Source organism: Poecilia formosa, unplaced genomic scaffold (assembly GCF_000485575.1).
Source record: "Poecilia formosa unplaced genomic scaffold, Poecilia_formosa-5.1.2 Scaffold56, whole genome shotgun sequence".
NCBI lineage: Eukaryota > Metazoa > Chordata > Actinopteri > Cyprinodontiformes > Poeciliidae > Poecilia > Poecilia formosa.
The window spans coordinates 493,182-514,090 of record NW_006799995.1 but is presented as its reverse complement, the minus strand read 5'-3'; the positions used below and the strand labels follow the sequence as shown (position 1 = coordinate 514,090).

Sequence of the window (20,909 nt, the reverse complement as noted above, 5' to 3'; positions counted from 1 at the left end):
AGCATCTCACTTCCTGATGTCTCCCAGGGTCAATAATTCCCCATAGCCGCTCCCATGAGGCCTTGCCTTTTCCTGCTAAAGGTCAACATTAAAGCAGGGAAGGTGTCACAATTAGAAGGCCGTTTAAACCTGCTCTTTTAAAAAGATTAAAAAGCACCGTTGGCCACATCAAGCAGTCAGGCGACCAAAGGAAATACAATAATTGCATTAAAACTTAATTCCTTTCTCGCAGGGCTCTGATATCAGAACAGTATTGGGTTAAGTCATTTAAGGCTGCAGCCCTAATAGCAAATCACCCATGAAAGCACCAAATTAATATAAAGCTTCATTTTTTTTAATTTTTTTTGCCGTCTTGCATTCTCTCGCTTTTGGTCCTCCAAACATGTGTTCGAAGCGGAGAAATTTGAGACCATCCTAACATGATTTTTGATCATGTCTACCAGTCTGTTATTATATCAGGGGCACTTCACAAATGCACAGGCCAGGGCAATTTGGAATGAATTGATTCACACTGAGACTGAATCCTATACTTGCTAATGATTTTCTTTTAGCCCTCGACTGTACTAAGACCCAACTTATTGTCCTACAGTGTCCTTAATGTCTCTGCAAAACGGACCGTAAGGAGTTGTCCTGTACACTGAGGGATTGGTTTTTGTAAAAATAAAAAATAAAAATAGAAAAGAAAAAAATTAAAAGATGGTGACAGATGAAAATGAAATGAAAATTGTTTTATTAATCTATGATCTTATTCTGGATTTAGGATGAAAAATTTGCGTAGCTGTTTTGATGCATCATTTATTATTGAATAAATAGATGAGCTTAACAACAAAGATGTTTATTGTTTTCAATCTGTTATTTAGGTTATTTAACCATCACATTAGTGCAAAGTCCTATTATACCACCTCAGCTTTCATGTGTTTCAGGAACTAATGATCATTCATGTCTTTGAAAAAATACTTCTTTACAAATGTGAACTGTGGACGCTGACATTGGGATTGGGGACGTTTTTGCTTGCTGCAACCCGCTTGGCACTGAAATGCTATTTTAGGCTTGAATAACTTTGGTAAGAGGCTATCTCCAGTCTTCACAACTTGGAAACAGCAACAGTCTTTTCCGGTGTCCCATCAGAACGTTTGAAGCAAAAATGAATGCTTCAAACGTGGACCAAGAGAAGCGTCTTTTTTGTCCATCGCTGTTGTTTGCGAATGTTACTGAGGCGTCATGCAGGCCTACTAAAAACACACAGGCTCTGGACTTTTGCATGTAAAAAAAAATAACAACAATGGTGGTGCTGAGTTATAGTGAAACCATGATAGTTTTACTCAAGCCACCAGAATCATGGATAAACCCATGTAAATATAGACGACACCTTTTTTTTTTTTTTTTACTATATCGTGGTTTCAAATGAGTGGACTTAATGAGCTGCTTTTTGATTTGAACTGAATTCTTCACCTGAAAACCTCTATATTACTAAAAACCAATAAACTTGAAACACTTGGACAAGTCAGATTCAACACATGAAGGATAATTTAAGGCTTTTCTGGAGTCGATCAGATACTTCAAGTGTTCAGGTAACCTACCTACTCCCCATAATGCACATCTGTATAACATCCATAGGTCTTGCGGTACGTTATAGTTAAGTGCCATTACTAGTTAGAGCAAAAATATACAACTGGTTACACGGATTCCCTCAGGCGTCCATCCCTGTGGTTCGAACTTAATTGGATTCCAGCCTCATTTCTCACAGTTCGAGGCATCACCGTTGTAATTTTCACACGAGTGCAGTGCAAAGTCTGGTCCAATTCAAACTCAATAACATTTCTGTAATCTTGTCTGTTCATCAAGTTCACTCTCTTTAAGTGTATTGGTTAATGTTATCTCTTCCTGTGATTGAGTTTTCACCTCTTTTTCAGCTTTACCTGACACTTTATTGGTTATCTGGTTTGCAAAGATTATTGCACTTTACATGGAGCACTTTGGTGCATTCGTAGTCAAAGCTTTACAAAGTTTCCCAGTTTTTCTTTAAGATTAAAATTTACTAGTTGCTCCTCCCCCCGCCCCAAAAAAAGAGAAAATTAATAAAAATTGTTCTTATTGATACCGGCATCGCAAATGCATCTTGTACTGTTATCCATCATGCGCACCCTAAAAGCCCAGTGGTGTGCTACCCAACACTATAACTGGGGTGATCCATGAGTCAATAACAAGAGTGAAATCAGTGCAATGTGGTTATAATTGATTGAGATGTCTGGATGGAACTTGTGCAAAGCCTCTATGTCATCTGCTAAGAAGTGCACTTTTCCTCTCCCAGAAGATCCACCACTACGGTTTTAACCAAATGGACATTTGCCTCATTAGTCTGCCGCTGAGCAAGCCGTGGTCCTTTCTGAGGTATCATACTTATGCCTGTTAACATTGATACAATTTTCTTGTCAATAATTGGACAACTGAAACTTTAGGGCAGTGTAAACAAGGACTGCTCATTCAGCGTATTCTTTTCTCTAATAGGTCATTACCTCTTATAGAGTCTGCACCGCTTTGTAGTTTCCTGGACTGAAAAAATAGAATATTAGATTCATTGTCTTCTTTTTTCTAAGTTATCACCTGCAGTGCCTTGAAATGGTATTTATGCTCTTGAACCGTTTTCACGTTTTGCCACGATTATGAACTCATGAGCCAAAGTGAAATAGTGCAGAGCTTTAAAGTGGAAAGAAAGTGATACACAGATTTCAACATGATTGCTTAATCCAAATCCAGATGATTGGGTGTGCATAAATTTTCATCCCACTTTAAACTGATACCTGTAAATAAAACCCATTGAACCTAATTGCCTTCAAAACGCACCTAGTTAATAAACAGAGTCAACTTATGTTTAATTCAAACTGAGTGTAAATCCAGCTGTACAGTGAAGGCCGCTAAAGTTTGTTGGAGAACATTAGAGAACAAACGGCACCATGAAGACCAAGGACCACAGCAGACAGAAAGTTCTGAAGAAGTTTATGGCAGGGTTAGCTTCTGAAACAATATGCCAAATGTTTAGCAATTATTGAATCAAATTCATCCAGAAATGGAGAGACTATGTCGCAAGTGCAAACACACTAAATTGACAAACTGGACATTATTAATCAGAGAGGCATCATTTATGTTTGCAAAGGGCTCTGAACACACTCTATGAAACATGGTGGTAACGGCATCATGCTGAGAAGATGATGCCGACTGGGAAGCAAGTCGTACCTGGAAAGATGGGGAAAGCTACATGGAGAACAGTACCAAAAAAAAAAAAAAAAAAAAGCTTTTACAGCTGCAAAACACTTGACTGAGCCAGAGATTCACCTTACCGCAGACAGCGACTCTAAACATACAACCAAGCGCTTCGGTTGGGTGTTTTAGATCAAAGCTTATTCATTATTCATCACTCAGAGTGAACCAGTCAAATAATTAAAAAAATGCTCTTCATTGATGCTCCAAATTCAGTCTGAGGGAACTAGAGCTGTTTTGGGACGAAGAATGAGCAAAAGTTTTACAAGTGTAAAACTGCTTAGAGACAATCACAGATAGACTTGTGTTTATGAATTTTCACACTACAAATATTTTCTTTAGTTTTCTGGTTTTTATTTGTAAAATATATATATATATATATATATATATATATATATATATATATATATATATATATATATATATATATATATATATAAAAACATGTTTCCCTTCTCATTTTCTTCTACTCAAAGCTACAATCTGTTAAAAAATATCACAGAAAACGAAATACGTTGAAGTTTGTGATTTTGACATAAAAACTTCAAAAGTTAACATGAACAGGACCTTTGCAAGGTCCTGTTCATGAACAATGACACGGTATCAAACACGGTATCAAATGAAAATTCTCAGTGTTTTCAGTGTATCTTTTGGCCCAAAGCAAAGGTTGCGTGTTCATAATGAAAATGCCATCCTCACTATAAAAGTTGAGGGTGCCTAGTTTTAATAAAGATGCAGCCATTTCCACATCCTGGGAATTGCATAGATATTGTGAAACCTTTTGAACACCATCATCTCTCCCAACTAGTAGATTTGTGTGGAAATAATTTGAGCAATGATCACATCAGTAAAATTGCTTCGCTTCCTTGATGTCTCTTCCTGTAGTGTAGAGAGGGCCAGCCAGGTTTTCAGAGAAGTCGATCATTGCACCTTGGTGACAGAACCTCAACTTTTTAAACAGCTTCCCTGCCACTTCCGCCCCTCAAACAACTTTAAACTACGATTCTTTTGGATTGAAACGGGTTCATAGTATATGCAATGCATTACCCAAAATGAATTACCACTGGCAGGGCGCTCAATCACTTTGTATCTTTCAACACTAAGAGAAAAGAAGAGTAATCAAAACCTTTCAAGCTATTAGAGGGATGACTTTTACAATTGAATCATGGGGACCACAGGTGCGATAATAAGTCATCGAAACCTCCCCTCCAGTGTGTTTCTCCGTTCTCTGTGTTCCCTACATATTTATCCATTTTAGGAGGCGCCACTTCACGGCGCCCACTTCAAATTTATGTTTTAATACCATTTGAGGAAGATACCTCCTCCCCCCCCTCCACCAGCACTACCTCCTGCCTCCAATTCTTGGAAATGCATACTGGGTGGAAAATTAAGGTGCATCTCGAAGGAAAACATAATAGAATCGATGAACGTGGTGCACTTAAAACTACTGATGTTCTGATGCTATTTAACGTTCTGGTGCATTAACGTTTCAAGTCATTACAACAGTCAGGCGGGGTGATTTGATCACGGCAGGTTTTTAACTGGAAGAATTACAGAAGTTTTCTGCCTCGGATTCTCAAGTTATTAGATACAAATGATCACCTCTGCATTAAGTATAGATTTTCTTCCACTGCGCACTTAAGAATGGAAGTTTGTCTTTAAGAGGGTAATAGCAAATTAAGCTCCATACTCCATTTGTCCGGCACTCCTGATGGGCTAATTTTATAACTGCTGATTTGGTCATTCTCCACATTTAGCAGGAAAGTGGTCAGGTGGTCTTTTTCCTCACTACTGACTGCGAGGGGAGAAGGAGGAGGGGTGTAAATGCAACTATCAGATGGAATCCATTTATTTTTTCCCCCCCTTCTTTTTAGCTGCGGTGGATTTATAATGAACCTTTTTCTTAAGGAAGGTCTAGACTCTTGTTTAGAGTGTTAACAGCATCAGTTTCCTTTAGGGTTACTCACATTACGTGATTACGAGGAAATAAATCCGATTTGTCTCATTCCAGGTTGCAACTGCCGTAAAATTTCTGCAGAACCCGAAGGTACGCGAGAGCCCCCTGGCCACCAGAAAGGCCTTCTTGAAGAAAAAAGGTCAGAGACTTTTCTTTAATGTTTGGCCAAATCGAGCTTTAATAAAACCATTCAGCATTTCAGCGTTTCAGTGTTTTGTTTGTTCCCTCTGGTTGAACTGGTCCAGAAAGGTCAGAGATTGCAGCTATAGCTTTTTGCTCGCAAAGGGGGTGGAGGGTGTCTGGTCCTAAAAAAAGGGGTCGATTTAGCTCCATAGAACGGGATTCAGGCCTCGTGAATAAATGACACACCAGTCAGGATGCTCCTTTGGGTTCAGGAAAATTAATATTGACAAACTCCCCCTGAGTTTTCAATGGAATTATCAATATTGCCTCCTAGCATTTTAACCCTTTTACTTAATTTAATGGTTATTGTAAATTTGAGCGACTGCACAGTAAGGGTTTCTGACAAGGGAAGGTTGAAATATTCTCTGCCGTCTAACTTTTTTTTTTCTTTTGTAATTTATTCAGACATTTCGCATTGTAGAATATGGTTTGTGTAATGAAAAAGGCAAAAAAAAAAAGTTTATTACGCTGAACTCATTAAAGTCGGCTCAATATAAGGCAGCCGTTGAATTGTGGATCTGTGGTTGAGCAGTGATGACAGAGATATGGGAGTGTGTGCGTGTGTGTGTCCTTACGACAGATTAACTCTTTGTGAGGAATGTTTTTATTGTAACTGGTCGTGAGGCAGTTCAGTACTTAGGGGACTGTGTCAGTACAGTGCTGAGGGACTCTGCCTGCAGCATTAGAGGAACCAAACAGTGAGGAGTGAGCCTAAGAGCTCTGTGACTTGGGAAGGTAACCTGAAACCAAATCCATGTTGGCCTGCTGCTACTACACACCTCTCATATGACTGTAATGATTGTTAATATCTCTTTACATTTCTTCATCTTTTAGCCTCATTATTGACAGACAGTTCCCAATCTGCTGCTGTTTTCCCAAAGCCCGAGCCGGATGACGTAATGCCGTGACTCATTTTCTTCCTATTTTCAGCTTTGTTGTGATATTTGTGGAGCCCCAGCGTCCAAAACGGTTTGCTTTTACTGCACTTTACATCCATGAAATATGTATGACCCTTTAATGCAGATTTATTTTGGTAAATCTCTTTCCACTGTAGGTCTAAGCAAGAAGTCTTGATTTGCATGAAGACATTGATCATTGGGAGAGAGCATACTTATGAGAAATGAAGCACTAAGCACAAAGTATGTTTGAGTAGCTTTTTGCACTACTCATAGCTTCGGACTTTTATTGCAGAGTTCCTTGGCAGGGAACCTGGAAATATTTTAAGCATTGTTTTTTTTTTTTCTATCTGCTTGTTATCGTATTAGTTGCTGCTTTGGGCTTCGAGTTACACTTCCGATTACTGTATGTTGTTTTGTCTTTTAGTTGCATCTAATTGCAAGATCGACTATAGTACCTTTGTGGTTGTAAAAGTATTCCTGTCTTAGTTTTCTTATGTAAAGTTCCACAGATGTAGGTTTTGTTGATTCCAGCCTGGTCTTTACATTAAAATTTCAAGATAATGTATGTTTTTTGATCCAGAACCATTTTACCTAAACATTTAGCATTTTATTTTGGCTGTGTAGTCTACAAGCTAGAATGATTAAATTAGCAATGTTCATTATTTAGGATTTGACCTGCTGATACAGATTTTGGGCAATTCAAATTTTTCTTTAGGAGCTATGATATAAAAACAGCAATCTTGAGTATTGGTTTCTAGGCTAGGACACATATTGGGAGCAGAAGTCAGGACATGGTTTGTGTGAAGTAAAACGTTTGCCTTAAAACACAATGCCTGCTTCCAAGATCACCAACGTTGGAGTCAAAGTAGATTTAGAATGGCTTCAGGATTTCTACATCTGTTTAAACGTGATTAAAATCGACTTCTCTCCATGCATAGAAATGAACGTAGATTTATAAAACACGTTTGTTTCCTACGAGCTCCTGGCTTTTTCGTGTCGTTGCTAACTTGAGCTACGGTGGACTTTTTTGCGGGCAGCAACAGGCTAACACTCTCCCTGCGTCTTCACCCAGCATGTGTTGTCTTCTCAACCTTTCGACACAGAAACTCAATCATTTCCCTCATTCCACAGTCGCCACAGAAAATGTGTCACTCTTAATTTCTAATACAGTTTAATGCCATATTTATGTAAATACTTCTCGATTTTACTCCATATTAGCAGCCAGAAATGTCAAAGCACACATAAAATGAAACAATACCATCTCCCTGTAGAGTGGAATTTAAATTGGATTCCTCTTGCTGCCAGCGCTTACGCCGGACAGCTGATGAAGGGGAAAATAGGGCCCACTTTGATTGCATGTTGCAGAATCTTTACACAATAATCTCAGTCGTGCATATTATTTTCCAGCGTATTTGGTGTCCTGATCTGCATGGAAGGATGCCTCTCTGGATACATCTCTCTCTCTCTCTCTTTTTTTTTTAAAGTGATCATAATAGCGTGGTTTATTTCAATATTCATTGAAAAATATAATTTTCTGTTTTCCTTTCTCCCGTCAATTTCAGAGAATGAATTGGCCATTATGCAGTCCAATATTCCCTCCTGCCCTTCTTAAGTCCTTGAAGTTGAGTAAACTGGCTGAAATATTGAAAGTTTGTCACTTTGATGGAGTGAAAATCAAGATGCTTTTTGTTCTGTAACAGAAGAGTGCAAATGAATTGCGTTTTCCACTGTCACACAACAATCTTGAAGCAATTTTGCTCCTCGCAAAGCTCTGTTAAATTTTATCCTGTTTGAGTGAAATATAATGCGCGACAGACGAGTCTAGGAAATTGTGCCGTCTGTGTCTTCCACAATTAACAGTTGTAACAACTAAAAGAGCATAGAGCCCCATTTTGGCTCCACCATTTAGCCCAGACAATTAGCAGTTTCACACATAATTACCACAAAAATCAAATTCTCAGGACAAAGTCAAGAGCATTTTCAGCTTTCAGCGTGTCACTTTGACCGTGGCCCCTGAACTGACATCACTTGATTACAAGGCTGAACGTAATCAGAGCCGAAGTGCTCAAAACTTTTCTAAATAAGTACAACCACAGCAAATGCATGTTTATATTTACTGTATATAAAAATTCTAGAACCTTACTAAGAGTTGATCAGAGGAAAAAGTATGATCAGGAAATGTTTTGGTCGATTTTGAAATCATAAATATTTCCTCTTTGAATTGTGAGAAACTGTGTATTTGTTGCCTTCAAAACCATCAACAGATTTGTTCAAGTGCAGGATATTATAAAAGGAATTTCAACAAATTAAATGTGGCGGACGTTTGCAATCCCTAGAAAGCAAAATAGTAAATTGAAAGTAAATGAAAACATATACATATATTTAAATTACAATAAAATAATGGATTACGGTAATAAAATAAGAAAAGTATAGTCACAGCTCATTAAAAAAAAGTAAGTTAGTACTGCTACATTTTGGTAATTCTATACATTTATTTAACTTTTGACATTATTTCTGCTGGTGTCCACTTGTACTTATTTATTTTTTAGTTTGAAAACATAAACAGCTTACCTAAAGCTGTGTAAAAAATCAGAAGTTCATAAGCCAACCCTGGCCTCAGAATCCAATATGGCTTCTATCTTCTGACTGATGTCCTGCTGGAATTGTTAGTTTACCTGTTTGGAGCATTTAAATGCCACTGGTTCGGTAAATGCCCACTTTAAAAACGTAATTGAATTCAGTTGGTGTGACATTAATCCTAAAGTTGCAGTGTTTTTAACTCATGTACTGAAGTAGGCCATCTGATAACGGGTCATCTATTTTCAGAGCAGTGCTTGGCTCTCTGTGAACATATTTGGTAACAAAAGTAGATTTTTAAGTTACTTTTATTATTATCACAATAAATTCCACAAAGTGTGGTGATAAAAGTTGTTTTTGTTTGTTGGTTCTTATATTAGCTCCATATTAGTTAGTATTTTTAGTTTGTCCTTACTTATAAAAGTTTTTTTCCAGTTTTTTCCCCAGTAAACCATTACCTAAACCAATAAAGTTTAATTTAGATAAAGTAAAGCTTTATTGTATTAGAGGGAACATTAGCTCATAAATAAAATACAGTCCATTTTGTATCCGTAGGAAATCACTTTTATTTTACATTTAAATGCCTTCCTGGTTATTATTGTGTTGAATAAATGATACTAACAGATTTCACCCTGAGAGGAACGCCGATGCTCCAGGGTCAGGGGGATTACAGGTGGGCTTTTTGTCTATTACCATACCTGGTATGAAGGTAAGGGTAGGGTTCATCATCCCAGATATTAATAGGATGTTGTTTGTAAGTGGGGTTATGTGACTCACCTCTCGGACAAAAATGACAATGACCAAGGCCTGTGAGGAAGGTAAAGGGATTGATGTGGTTATAAATTACTCCACGGCGCCACCTAGCCGAGGCCTTGCTCACTTTGTCATCAGTACAAGGCAGTAAAGCAGGGAAATGAGAGCAGAGTCGTATTTTTAATACATAAATGAATACTCTATGAGAGTGGTCATTATTTAGGGCATGGCATTTTCAAGCGGTTCTACAGAACCAAACGACTTGTATAATCCCCCTCGTCACGGCAACGTGAGAAACTGGCTGAAGTTTTCTTTAATAACCCATTGACCTCCATCTATTTATGACCCCCACTGCCATACCTTTTTTTTTTTTTAATACGTTATTCAAAATGCAAGTAATTCTCACTCAAGGGCAAATTCATGCTCCAAGACTTGGAGGGCAGCAACAAAGGCATTCACCTTTTATTACACAAAATATTTTAGTAAGCAACTTTTATAATTGGCTGTCCGAGCTGGGTCCTGACCCATAAACCCTAGAAGTGCCAAAATCGGAGAAATAGATTTAACGTTAGAGCCTTGCTGCCTCTTTGCCCTTAAAAGATGCCCAGGGAATATGAGCCTCTGAAAATAGAGCTGTAAATAACCTGACGAGCAATGGGTTTTCCTTTAAATAAATACCGATCAGGTTTATGTTGAAAGACAATAGAAAACGTTGCCCAGATATGCAGTTTACAGTATTTATAGCTGTAATATCGAGGTGCCAGCACCGTAATTTCATGCCCCAATGAGAATGGCAAGGTCAAAGCAAATGCTTTGGCAGAGCATCTGCTAATACGGTGACTCATAAACAGGCACTACGTGTATCAGGTGCAGCAAATAATACAGTATAATGAAATACAGAATAGCTTTCCATTATTGTTCTTTTTTTTTTTTTTTATAGTGTCGTCATTAGGTATAATTTATGTCTTAAAAATTCATCTCCCCACAGGTCGATCTGAAATGGGGGTCCAGGGGTCATTCCACAGGTTTTGGAACCCATAATAAATCCCCAATCCCTTTTTTGTCTTTTCCTTTTATATGTAAAACTCACTTTCACCTCGTTCCTTTTTCTTCTGGATCTAAGGCTTCTTTTATTTGTTGTGGTCCTCCTCTCAGCAAATAGGCAGATCAGAGCCTACAACCAATTTAGTGAGCTGTAGTTTAACTTGAAAACAGGAATTTCCATCTTTTAGATTATATACTTCATAAAACTGCTATGCGAACATCAAAGATGGCGATGGCTATTAAAATGTACATATATTAATCTCGGTAGCCGCCCAAATGCAGTTTAAAAAAAAAAAAAAAAAAAGACCTTACGTTTCAAGGAGAAACTGATGGTCTTTTATGCTATTTCTTCCCTTTATTTGGGTAAACTGAGATCTCACTCAATAGTCTGTCACCATGCAGTCTGCTGTGGTCAGATGAATCGGGAGTCCAGGGACACATTATTGCTCATTTGACTGTGCAGTCTCTCTACACAAACTCAGCACATGACTTGCACCACTTCCTGGCACTAAAGACCTGCTGTAAACTGCAGCCTTGCCAAGACTTTCATTTAGTTATCCAACAGTTTTCATGCTCAGTCCTGTGTGAATTTTAATAGGTGACCAGAGATCATTTATTGGCGTAGGTTGTTTTGGAGATTTATGAAGCGAGTTGATTTTGTGCATTTTTGTTTGTTGAAACAAAGAGAAGATAAAATCCTTTTTATTTTACGTTTTTTTTATTTATTTATTTTTTATTTAAAATTAAGCCCGATATTCTGACTAATCTGACACTGAGAACAATTTGGATTTATTAACAGATATTCTCAATGGAGAAATTGATTAGTAAATAATAAGTAATTTATTCAATACTGTTAAACTGAATAATAAGATATTTTTGCTTTGGGTTTTTAAAGTCACACAGAAAATGTTCTTGAGGAAAACAATTAGAATTGTTTTAGGAGATTTATGAAATGTTCTTGTTCCTCAAGAATAATTCTAATTGAGTAAGACAATTAGAATTGAACATTCTCCCCAATTATAATTTCATCCCCTCTATCAATCCCACATATATGTTTGAGAACATCTCGTTGCCACAGGAGCAATTGTTTTCAGCAGCACAGATGTTTTGATCCAACACGATTTTATTCACAACAGCTTTCTTGTTTCTAAAGATATGAATTTATATTACTATATTTATTCATGAATTAATACTCTAGAGCTGGGAAATATGGAAAGAAATCCTATCACAATAGCATTTTCATATCAGTCAATATCAACATATATCAAGTCACTATTTTTATAAATCTTTAATGTTCCCTGGACCCATATGGAGAGAATTGAATATACTACACACTTATTTTTTATTTTAAAATAAATAAATAAATAAATAAAAATAAGCGTGAACGTTTATTTGACACAATCTTTTATTTTTTAAAATTGAACACGTCATAAAATGTTCTATAAGTGCTTTGAATGAAGTGTATTGTGTATTTTAAACTAAAATCTCCGAGCATTACAGGAGATCAGAACAAAAACTGATATTCTTTGTTGATGGCAAAAATAAAAAAAATGCATTGAAATGCAAGTTCTCAAAATTTTTCTTTATTATAGCTCATTTACATGTTAGTCTTTTAAGAATAAACAACGAAAAAATAATGTAAATAGGTAAAAAAAAAAAAAAGTTGTTTTTGTGTAGTAAAGGATATTAAAATCTCTGTCAATTGTTAAAACAAAAATTGCATCTGACTCCTTTGCATTTGCTTACAGTGGATGAAGAAATATGTGTCGAATCTCTAAATCATCAAAGACTACTTTAAGAAATCACTCCATTCTTTATTAAACAGGAAAAAAAAAAATTTGAAGCTCCACATTACTCAGACCCTTTTAAGTTAAGTCAAGAAGGACTGCACAGATTTTTTTTTTTTATTGTTCTTATTACGAATCAAATATGATTCAATATTTTGGAACCAGGCCTAGTTCTTGCTTGTTGTCTCTAGCTTTTCCTTTTAATTGTTTTATTATAAATGCGTTAACGTTGTTTTTAATACAGTTTTATCATAAGTTGCGTAATTATTTCCCTTTGTTTAGACCGAGATACTCATTAAATGATGAGACCCACAGCAATGGCAGCATATGGTAGCTGAAATAAAATCCTTTCTTCCCACAAAAGGAAATGTTCATATTAGATTTTTTTTTTCCTCCTCCTCCCCTCTGATTCTCCATCTGGGAGCCCTTTGCAATTTAATCATCACTAAAATCATTAAAAATATCTGAAGATTAAATTATATTGGCATTTGCAAAATTATGTAATACATTTACATTACAATGAAGAAATTAAAATAATGCATTTTCGCTGTCTGGGGTGTATGAAATCTCCACATGGGAAATATAACCGAAGAAATGGACAGACTCTTATTTTCTTTGCCTTTGGTGGCAGTTAATAGGGTAGCAGAGGTTCAGATTTCATTGTGTGAACCTTTCTGCACTTCCTTTGATGGATGTCCCTAAAAGTCTCGATGGTCTCTCTGAATTATGAAATGAAAACGCATTTTTGAGAAGCGGGGCAGGTTCAATTGGAGGAGATTTGAAATACTCTCTGAATTGTACTTAAAAGATTTGTTGGAAGCTTGGGAAGTATATAAAGTTAGATTATTATAGCAAAGGAGCCATTTGGTTTTTTCGCCTTAATGTGCAGACGTTGAGCGTGCTTCGAATGTCTTCAAGGGTTCATTCGTGTTCATTTCAGGACTCACTGATGAAGAGGTAGAGTTGGCCATCCAGCGCTCTGGCAGCACAGAGGAAATCCTGCCTTTGAGCCCTGTGGGACTCCCGACTCCACCGTATGCAGCTCAGCTAACTCCTGTACCACCCAGTAAGTACGTCCTCTAGGCCATTTTTTCCCCCTATGAACTATTGGCTAACAATTTAGCATAAAGTCAATCAGAGATGCTCAAGTCCAGTCCTTGAGAGCGACTTTCTCTCAATTTTTAGATGCCTTCCTTCTCCAACACACCTGAATCCCATCGTAAGCATTCACTTCTTCATCTAAAAAAATAATAATAATCTAAAAGTTGCAGGCTGATATCTTTCCAGGACTGTACTTGGACACCCCTACAGTAGAAGAACAACTGATTCTATGGATTTTTTTTGCCTATGAATTTAGTCCGCTGAAGATACTTTTTCTAAGCCTGCAATTTCTTTTGTTCTTCACTTCTCATATTTAAAAAAAAATTCATTACATGGTCTAAGGAATCAACAGAAAATGAGTAAAAAAAAAAAAGCAAAAATTAAAACATAATTTACCATACATCAAAATATTCAGTTTGCCTGAACTTTTATCAACCTTCTCACATTAGTATTGCACAAGGGACTATTGTGTAGGGAAAGCAAAAATAAAATAAAAAAAATACACCATTTGGTTTAGATTACCTTCAGACTACACTTCTTTTGACAGCAAACCAAACGTCCTGGACAATACCACGCTGTTACGACAGCTGCTCGTTTTGCATGCTATCGCTGCTCTGCATGAGCAGGATGGAAGTGTGGTAGGCTGTTTTAGCATTTTATCAAAAACTCACCTATTTCTGACTCCCATTTGACTTGAATGTCTCTGTAGTGGCTGTTTCCTCTTGTAAGAATTAAATATCCTCTCTTCACAATCTTCATTGTGGAGAGGAACAAAGTACTTGTTGAACAGTGCACCTGCCATCCCAGCGCACACAAATGGGAAATGTGACGTCTCAGAATGCTACTTGAACAAGCTGTTCCAAGTCTATTGGTACAGCTTGTTCCAATAGACAGGAACTCCATTCTGGATATCTGAATATTGATTTTAAGTAGAAGGAATTGCACTGGATTGTTTTGTTTTTTTTCTTTAAATGTCCCAGACTACTAAATGTTACAATGTCTTGCCATAAGCGAGTCAGCGAGGCTACCACCCTTTTGCTGTGTGTGCGTTAGACAGATGCTGCAGTACCGGAGGAAAGAAGCAGAGCAAGATTGAATGACTTGCTGCTGTGGCTGAAGAGAATTTAATTAATCTGAAATGAAGACCAAAATTGTTCATACTGCTAGCAGATTTAACTTTAGCATAAATTTGACATTTCACCAACCTGTTTGCTCTGACTAGAAGCAGTATTGATGCTTCGGAGAGGCCCAGCAAAAGGCCTGACTGAATCTGTTGAACTAAATGTTAGGGTGATGGCAAAGTGGATTTTGCATTTATTTTTGGGAAGAGTATTAATAATTTTTGATATGCCACTTTTTAAAATAAAAATGTATTCAGCATTAATACTACATTTTTAGTGTTTTATCACTTGATGCCTGTCTAGTTTCTAATCAGAAACTAACTTCTTGGTTGGATGAGAAGAATTTTTAAACAAACTCTACAAGGGGTATGAATAATAATGGTCTGTTTCCAGTTAAGAACATGGAACATCACTTGCTCTCTTTAATTCAATAGGTTTTCTATTTGCATTTCACACTGTAAGGAAACTTGCACCACTTTTTTGTGTGCTTGTGCACCAGATTTCATCTTACTCTTTACTCCTGGCCAGATGAATCAGATTAACCAACTTGTTTAACTTTGACCAAACAGCTCTGCTGTCCTAAGAATGCCTGACTCATTGCAACTGGATCCTAACCAATTTATAACTAGTTAAAAACTCCCAGTCTTTTTCGTGACTTTCATATTTAGGTACACTTTCTCATTTCAACTAAATCAACTTGTTTTTGTCCCAAGTTACAAAACTTTAGTTTTTTTTTTTCTTCTGCTCATTTGCTGTTACAGATGTCCCATTCAGCTTTAATTTATATACTGAAGTTATGTAGTTAATTAATTTACCCTAATTTTAAAGACAAATACAACATAACAGCGCACATATGAAGCTTATGGCGTTGCACAGCGTTCCATTTCTGTTGGGGTCCCAGCCTGGCAAGACCCTACACCACAACCTGTATCTTTATTACTTCAGGAGGTTGTGAATCCTCTGTCCACTGATTTCCCAATGCAGAATGAAGTCCGCATAATGTTTAACCCATATGACAATGATTCCAGATGTATTCCACCCTCATTTATTACCACACTGTCCTTGACTCCCCGGCATCTCATGTTTTGTAATGAAAGTGATGTTGATGGGATGGCCATGGAGTTAGGGGGACTCGCAGCTCTCCGTCCGTAGTAGGGGGGTTTTATATCAAAACGGCTATAAGGGAGCTGCATAATGAGGTGAGAGCTGGTCGTCTTGTATGGGGGGTCATGCTCAAAAGAGGGGGCTACCTGCCTTTGATGTCCTTCTTATGGGGACGGTGCAGAGGGACCCGCATCCATCTCTGTCGCAGTAATGGATACTCTGATCTCTATTTCCACACAGTAGAAGGACAGGAAGGCCTCCACTGAACCCAATAAATTTGAGAGGAGATTGGAAAAACGGGGGATGGAGTCCACGGTTTCACAGCCTAAGTGACCAAATAAAAAAGAGGAAGGTGGCAGTGTGGAAGTGGGAAAGAAAGGGGGAAAGACAAAGGAAGAATGAAAAGCCCTAAAGCAGAGGGGGGTAAGAGCAATGGGTGAGCCCTGGTGATGCATTCAGGCATCATCAGGGTCAACAACCCATCCCAAGGACTTTCAGGCCTTTCATAAGCCTGGCATTCTGGGATGGCTGACAGTCTATCCCAGCTTTAATGTTGATGAAGACCCAAATTTATATGGTTATCATATGGATGATTTAAAAAAAAATAAAAAATGTCAATGGGGAAAGGTTAGAGGTTCACCAAGTGGCGCTGCAGCTGTGAAACATGCCCTTGAGGCGGGAAAATAAAACGACATTCACCCTGGAAATATACCATACATTTCAGCCTGAGAGGGTCCTCCGTTTTATTTGCATGTAAAATCACAAGTGCTAAGGCAAAAAGATCAATGTAGTTTACTCACTTCAAGCCAGTAAACATGCACCACATAACCCATTAGGTGAAATCAGACTTGTAATAGAATATCAATGGTGTGCTTCAAGTGGGGTTAGCCTCAAATAATTTGTATTCATTTTTCCCTCGCTGGCGTAAATAAAAGAAAAACTCGCATGCTTCCTCCAGACGTGTTGTTTAGTGACATTTTCAGTTGAATGCCTCTCTTAAGTGGGGAATTTCCACCTTGACAGGCAGTTGGCCTACCCAGATGACAGCTTGCACAATGACACACTTTCACATCATCTGTCACTCAGCAAGACAGTCAGCTTCAAAATGCACAGAAACGCTCTTTTATGGTTTTGTTCATCTTAGGTGCTTTCTGTGCAAATACTGTTTATACTTAAAAAAAATATCTCATTCTAATCACAGTTTATCAGATACTCCATTTAATCATGCTGCAAATCTTTTCTATTATTTGGTGATGGTGACTTTTTCAGTCATTCAGTCCTTATTGAGTTTGATAAGGATTTTAATTTATAGACCAAGAAAAAACAGTAAATAAATGTAGAAGGATAAATGGTTCATAATGTTACAAATACAATCTAAAAGTGTCTTCCAAGCGGTACTTTGTAGAATCACTTTTTTTTGGCTACAACTGAAGTCTTTTGGAGTACGTCGGTGTCAGCTTTACACATCTTGGTATTGACATTTTTGCCCACCTGCCTTTGCAACAAAACAGAAAAAAGCTTAAGTTCAATCAGATTAGTTTGAGAGCATATGATAAAATCAACTTTCATGTCTCCCCACAGATTCTCATAGAATTTTTGTCTGGACTTTGACTGAGCCATTCTCACATGAATGTTCTTTGATCTAAACCAACCTGTGATAGCTTTGGCTATTTACTTATGGTTATTGTGCTGATGGGAGGTAATCCTATGCTCCAGTGCTCTTTCCCACTCGCTAACAGACTTGACATCCATCATCTCTGACCAGCTTCTCTGTTCCGACAGAAGGAAGGAAGAGCATTGTTATCATCAGCATTATTCTGCCTCCACCGTGTTTTACTGTGTAAATGTATTTTCAGGGCTATTTGCAGCATTCCACAGATTAGCAAACTGATCTTTGAATGCAAAAGCTAACTTTTGGTTTTGTCCAACCAGAGATCCTTCTTCCACAAATTTCTTTTCACTTGCTTCTTATAACTCCTCCATACAGACCTGATCTCACAACTAATTCCAGTAGACAGATTCTCACACTTGAGCCATGGATTTGTGCACAGTCTCTTGACTGCTTGTCTGATTAATGCTCCCCTTGCCCTAAGTTAGATAGACTACTATATCTTGGTAGTTTTTCAGCGATGCCATATTCAAATAGTGGATGGAACAGAGCTCTGTGACATGTTGAACACTTGGAAGATCATTTTATTACCTATATCTACTTTAAACTTTATTCCTGACCTGTCTGCTGGGTTTGTTGGTTGTCATGATGCCATTTGTTCACTAATGTTCCTGCTAACCTCTGACATATTCATAAAACACACAAAAATCATGCATATATGCTAGGATTAAACTGCAGAAGTGTAGAAAACAGCGTGCCATTCATGTGGACCAGTATGTGGATCCAATGTGACAAAATGCAAAAATGTCATTTCTTTTCATGTGAAAATATTTTTCCTGGTTGTTGCTCATGAAATATGAGTGTAGTATCATTACTTTATATATGTCCTTATATTTCGGATGTAACATAGTTTGTTGTGTCTAAAGATCAGTGTTTAATCTCTTTTTTTTCCAAATTTTTTTATTTATTTATTTTTTTTTCTATTTTTTATTTTATTTCCAGCAGGCTACAGATGGAGAGACTATGGAGCGCTCACCATCATTATGGTTGGCATCGCATTTGGCTTTCATCAGCTTTACAAGGCAAGTCCCACCACAGCATAATGGCCGTTTCCTTCCTCAATTTCATATCACAGTAAAAGCTCGACAAACATATTAGCAGGCTCCACGCTGCATGTATCTCCTCTCCTTCATATTGCATTCAAATGTGTTCACATCAGTCTATGACAAACTGAAGGCGCCACTGCAGCACGCAGCATCACTCCGGTCTTGTTTTTGAAGTAACCATGCTTGACGTCAGAGCATGATCTCATTCTATCCTCTTATTTTTCCTTTGAAAAGTCTATTTGCCAGCGCAGCACAGAACTTGTTTTTTTGGACATATTACAGACTAAAATAAACCCCCTGATTTTTATTGGGCTTGAACATGAGCTCATGAGGTTCCTTGTCCACAGTGACACTAATCCCACAGTGCTTGTTGGTTGTACTCTAAATGACATGTGGAAACCATTAGTCTAGTTTTAAAAGAGGCCAGGAGCCCTAGCAGTAGTTTCTGACCTAAATGACAGGCAGCTCCACTTTATGCGTGTTGGAGAGAGAAACGGAGGACGTAAGACGGCACATGCAGCAAGGTTTTCTTTAGACGCCGTTTTGCTATCGTTTACTCTCCCCGCAGAGTGAGTAGTTTCATAAGGCTGCACGAGCACATTCCTGATCTGCTGTGTCTTCAGGCAAGAAAGCACACACAGTCCCAGCCCACAGATTCCGACATGGAGAAATGCTTCCCTTGTTTGGTAGGTGGGAATCCCTGGTGGGATGGCACAGGTTGCTGTCATGTCACTGTAGTGTAGCGCCAGTCGCACCATATGTCCAATATTCTGCGCAGACTTTATTTATGTTATGGTCTGCCTTGTAAACACCACACTCACAGCAACCCACTCATTAATTACCATGTGTTGACACCTTTTTAATCTTTTTTTTTTTTTCTCGAAAAAGTGTTTATTACTTGCACCCGTGTGGCATCTTGCCTCTTGAGTTGGAGAGAAAACCTGGCAAAGGGTCTGAAACTGGGAGTTATTTGTTTTCCTCCACTATGTGTGTGAATTGCTTTGCAAAAGTATCCGTATCTCTTTCGTATCTTGTTTTCACTTTTTTTTTTTTTTACATTACAATTACACTTCAATGTCTTTTACAGAGATTCTCTCAGTCAGACCAACACAAAATGGTGCACAATTGTCAAGTGGAAGAAACATACTAAATGGGTTTTAAGCAGTTTTCACAACCTAAAATCAGAACATTTTTGTTGTGTTTGCATTTTCTCCTTATGCTAATGCCCCTAAATAAAATCTAGTGCAACCAATTCTCTTCTGAAGCCACCTGGTTTCAGAATAGTATGTGAATAATTTCATTTCAGCATAAATTAGCTGTCCTCTTAAGGCCTCAAAGGTTTGTTTGTCAGTAAACAAATGGCATTACAAAGACCAGGGGGAAAGTTATAGAGCTTTTAAATCGGGGTCGGCTCAGAAAACAATTTCTCGGACTTTGATCGTCTCACGGAACATTGTTTAATTCATCATCAGGAAAAGGAGAGAGTTTAACAAAACTACTAATCGACAAGGATATCTGGTCAAAGCAAGATGCCAGAAAGAAAGAACTTTATTGGAAGCAGCCAAGTGATCTATAGTTTCTCTGGGGAAGCTGCAGAAATCAGTTACTAAGATGAGTATTATTCATGCTGTCAACAGGCTGCCCTTCATACAGCATTAGCAAGAAGAAAGAAATTGTTAAAAAAATATATATTAAAAAAAAAAAGCCACAAGAAGTAGGGTTTGCAGATTTGCAGAGGACACAGCAAAAATTAAATTTAAATTAAACTTTTTGGCCTAAACTTAAAACTTGCAGTTATGATTTCAATGAAATGTGTTTCTACTAATAAAATTGACTCAGGGAGGACTAAATGCAAATGCAGATTTTTATTTGTCTATTTTTTTTTTATTGCATTTTTGCTCTACTTTGTTTTGATCTGATACTAAAAATTAGAATAGAACCCATATGGTTGTGCCTGGCTTAAAGTTTAGGGCACACAAGTACTTTTGTAAGCCCTAGATAGTATAAACTTTCAGGAGTTAACAGATTCAATGGAGAAATAAGACAATGTTGGCCTCACAGTGGTTAACAAATGCCTTCTTGTGCCTATTCAACATTGATATTATTCATTTTTGTGTTTGCTGCTGCAGAGAAATGATCGCCTTGATACTGTTGGTTACTATTTTCAATTTCCATCAATGTGTTTTTCCAGACATGCGATGAAAGATACTCGTACACCATTTGTAACCATTTTCCTTTTTATTCATTTGCCTATCAAATTACTTAATTGAATAATCATCTATTAAGGTTTCTGATTGATGCTCAAACTTACTAACGATTGGAACAATAAATGTATGTAACCACCTTCATTAACAACCATTAACAGCAGCTCTGACTCTTTGCTGTTGAAAAACACACAAAGTTACATAGC

General features: G+C 37.5%; 1 protein-coding gene and 1 long non-coding RNA gene across 4 annotated transcripts in view; one reads left to right on the top strand and one right to left on the bottom strand.

Annotated features, from left to right (window-relative positions):
- Positions 1-20,909, top strand: part of pex14 (peroxisomal biogenesis factor 14) — a 61,017-nt gene that overhangs the window by 19,946 nt on the left and 20,162 nt on the right. The window contains exons 3-5 of one of the 3 annotated variants that reach the window (XM_007553320.2): positions 5,270-5,354; positions 13,399-13,524; positions 18,396-18,475. In XM_007553320.2, coding sequence (XP_007553382.1) covers positions 5,270-5,354; positions 13,399-13,524; positions 18,396-18,475 — 291 coding nt within the window. The remainder of the gene's footprint in view (positions 1-5,269; positions 5,355-13,398; positions 13,525-18,395; positions 18,476-20,909) is intronic. The other 2 variants (XM_007553321.2, XM_007553322.2) reach the window with 2 other exon arrangements.
- On the bottom strand, positions 1,803-20,904 carry LOC103138920 (uncharacterized). The gene is made up of 3 exons (XR_476345.2): positions 20,893-20,904; positions 4,203-4,207; positions 1,803-2,536 (listed from the first exon to the last, which is right to left on the bottom strand). It is a non-coding gene; the product is annotated as an uncharacterized LOC103138920 (long non-coding RNA).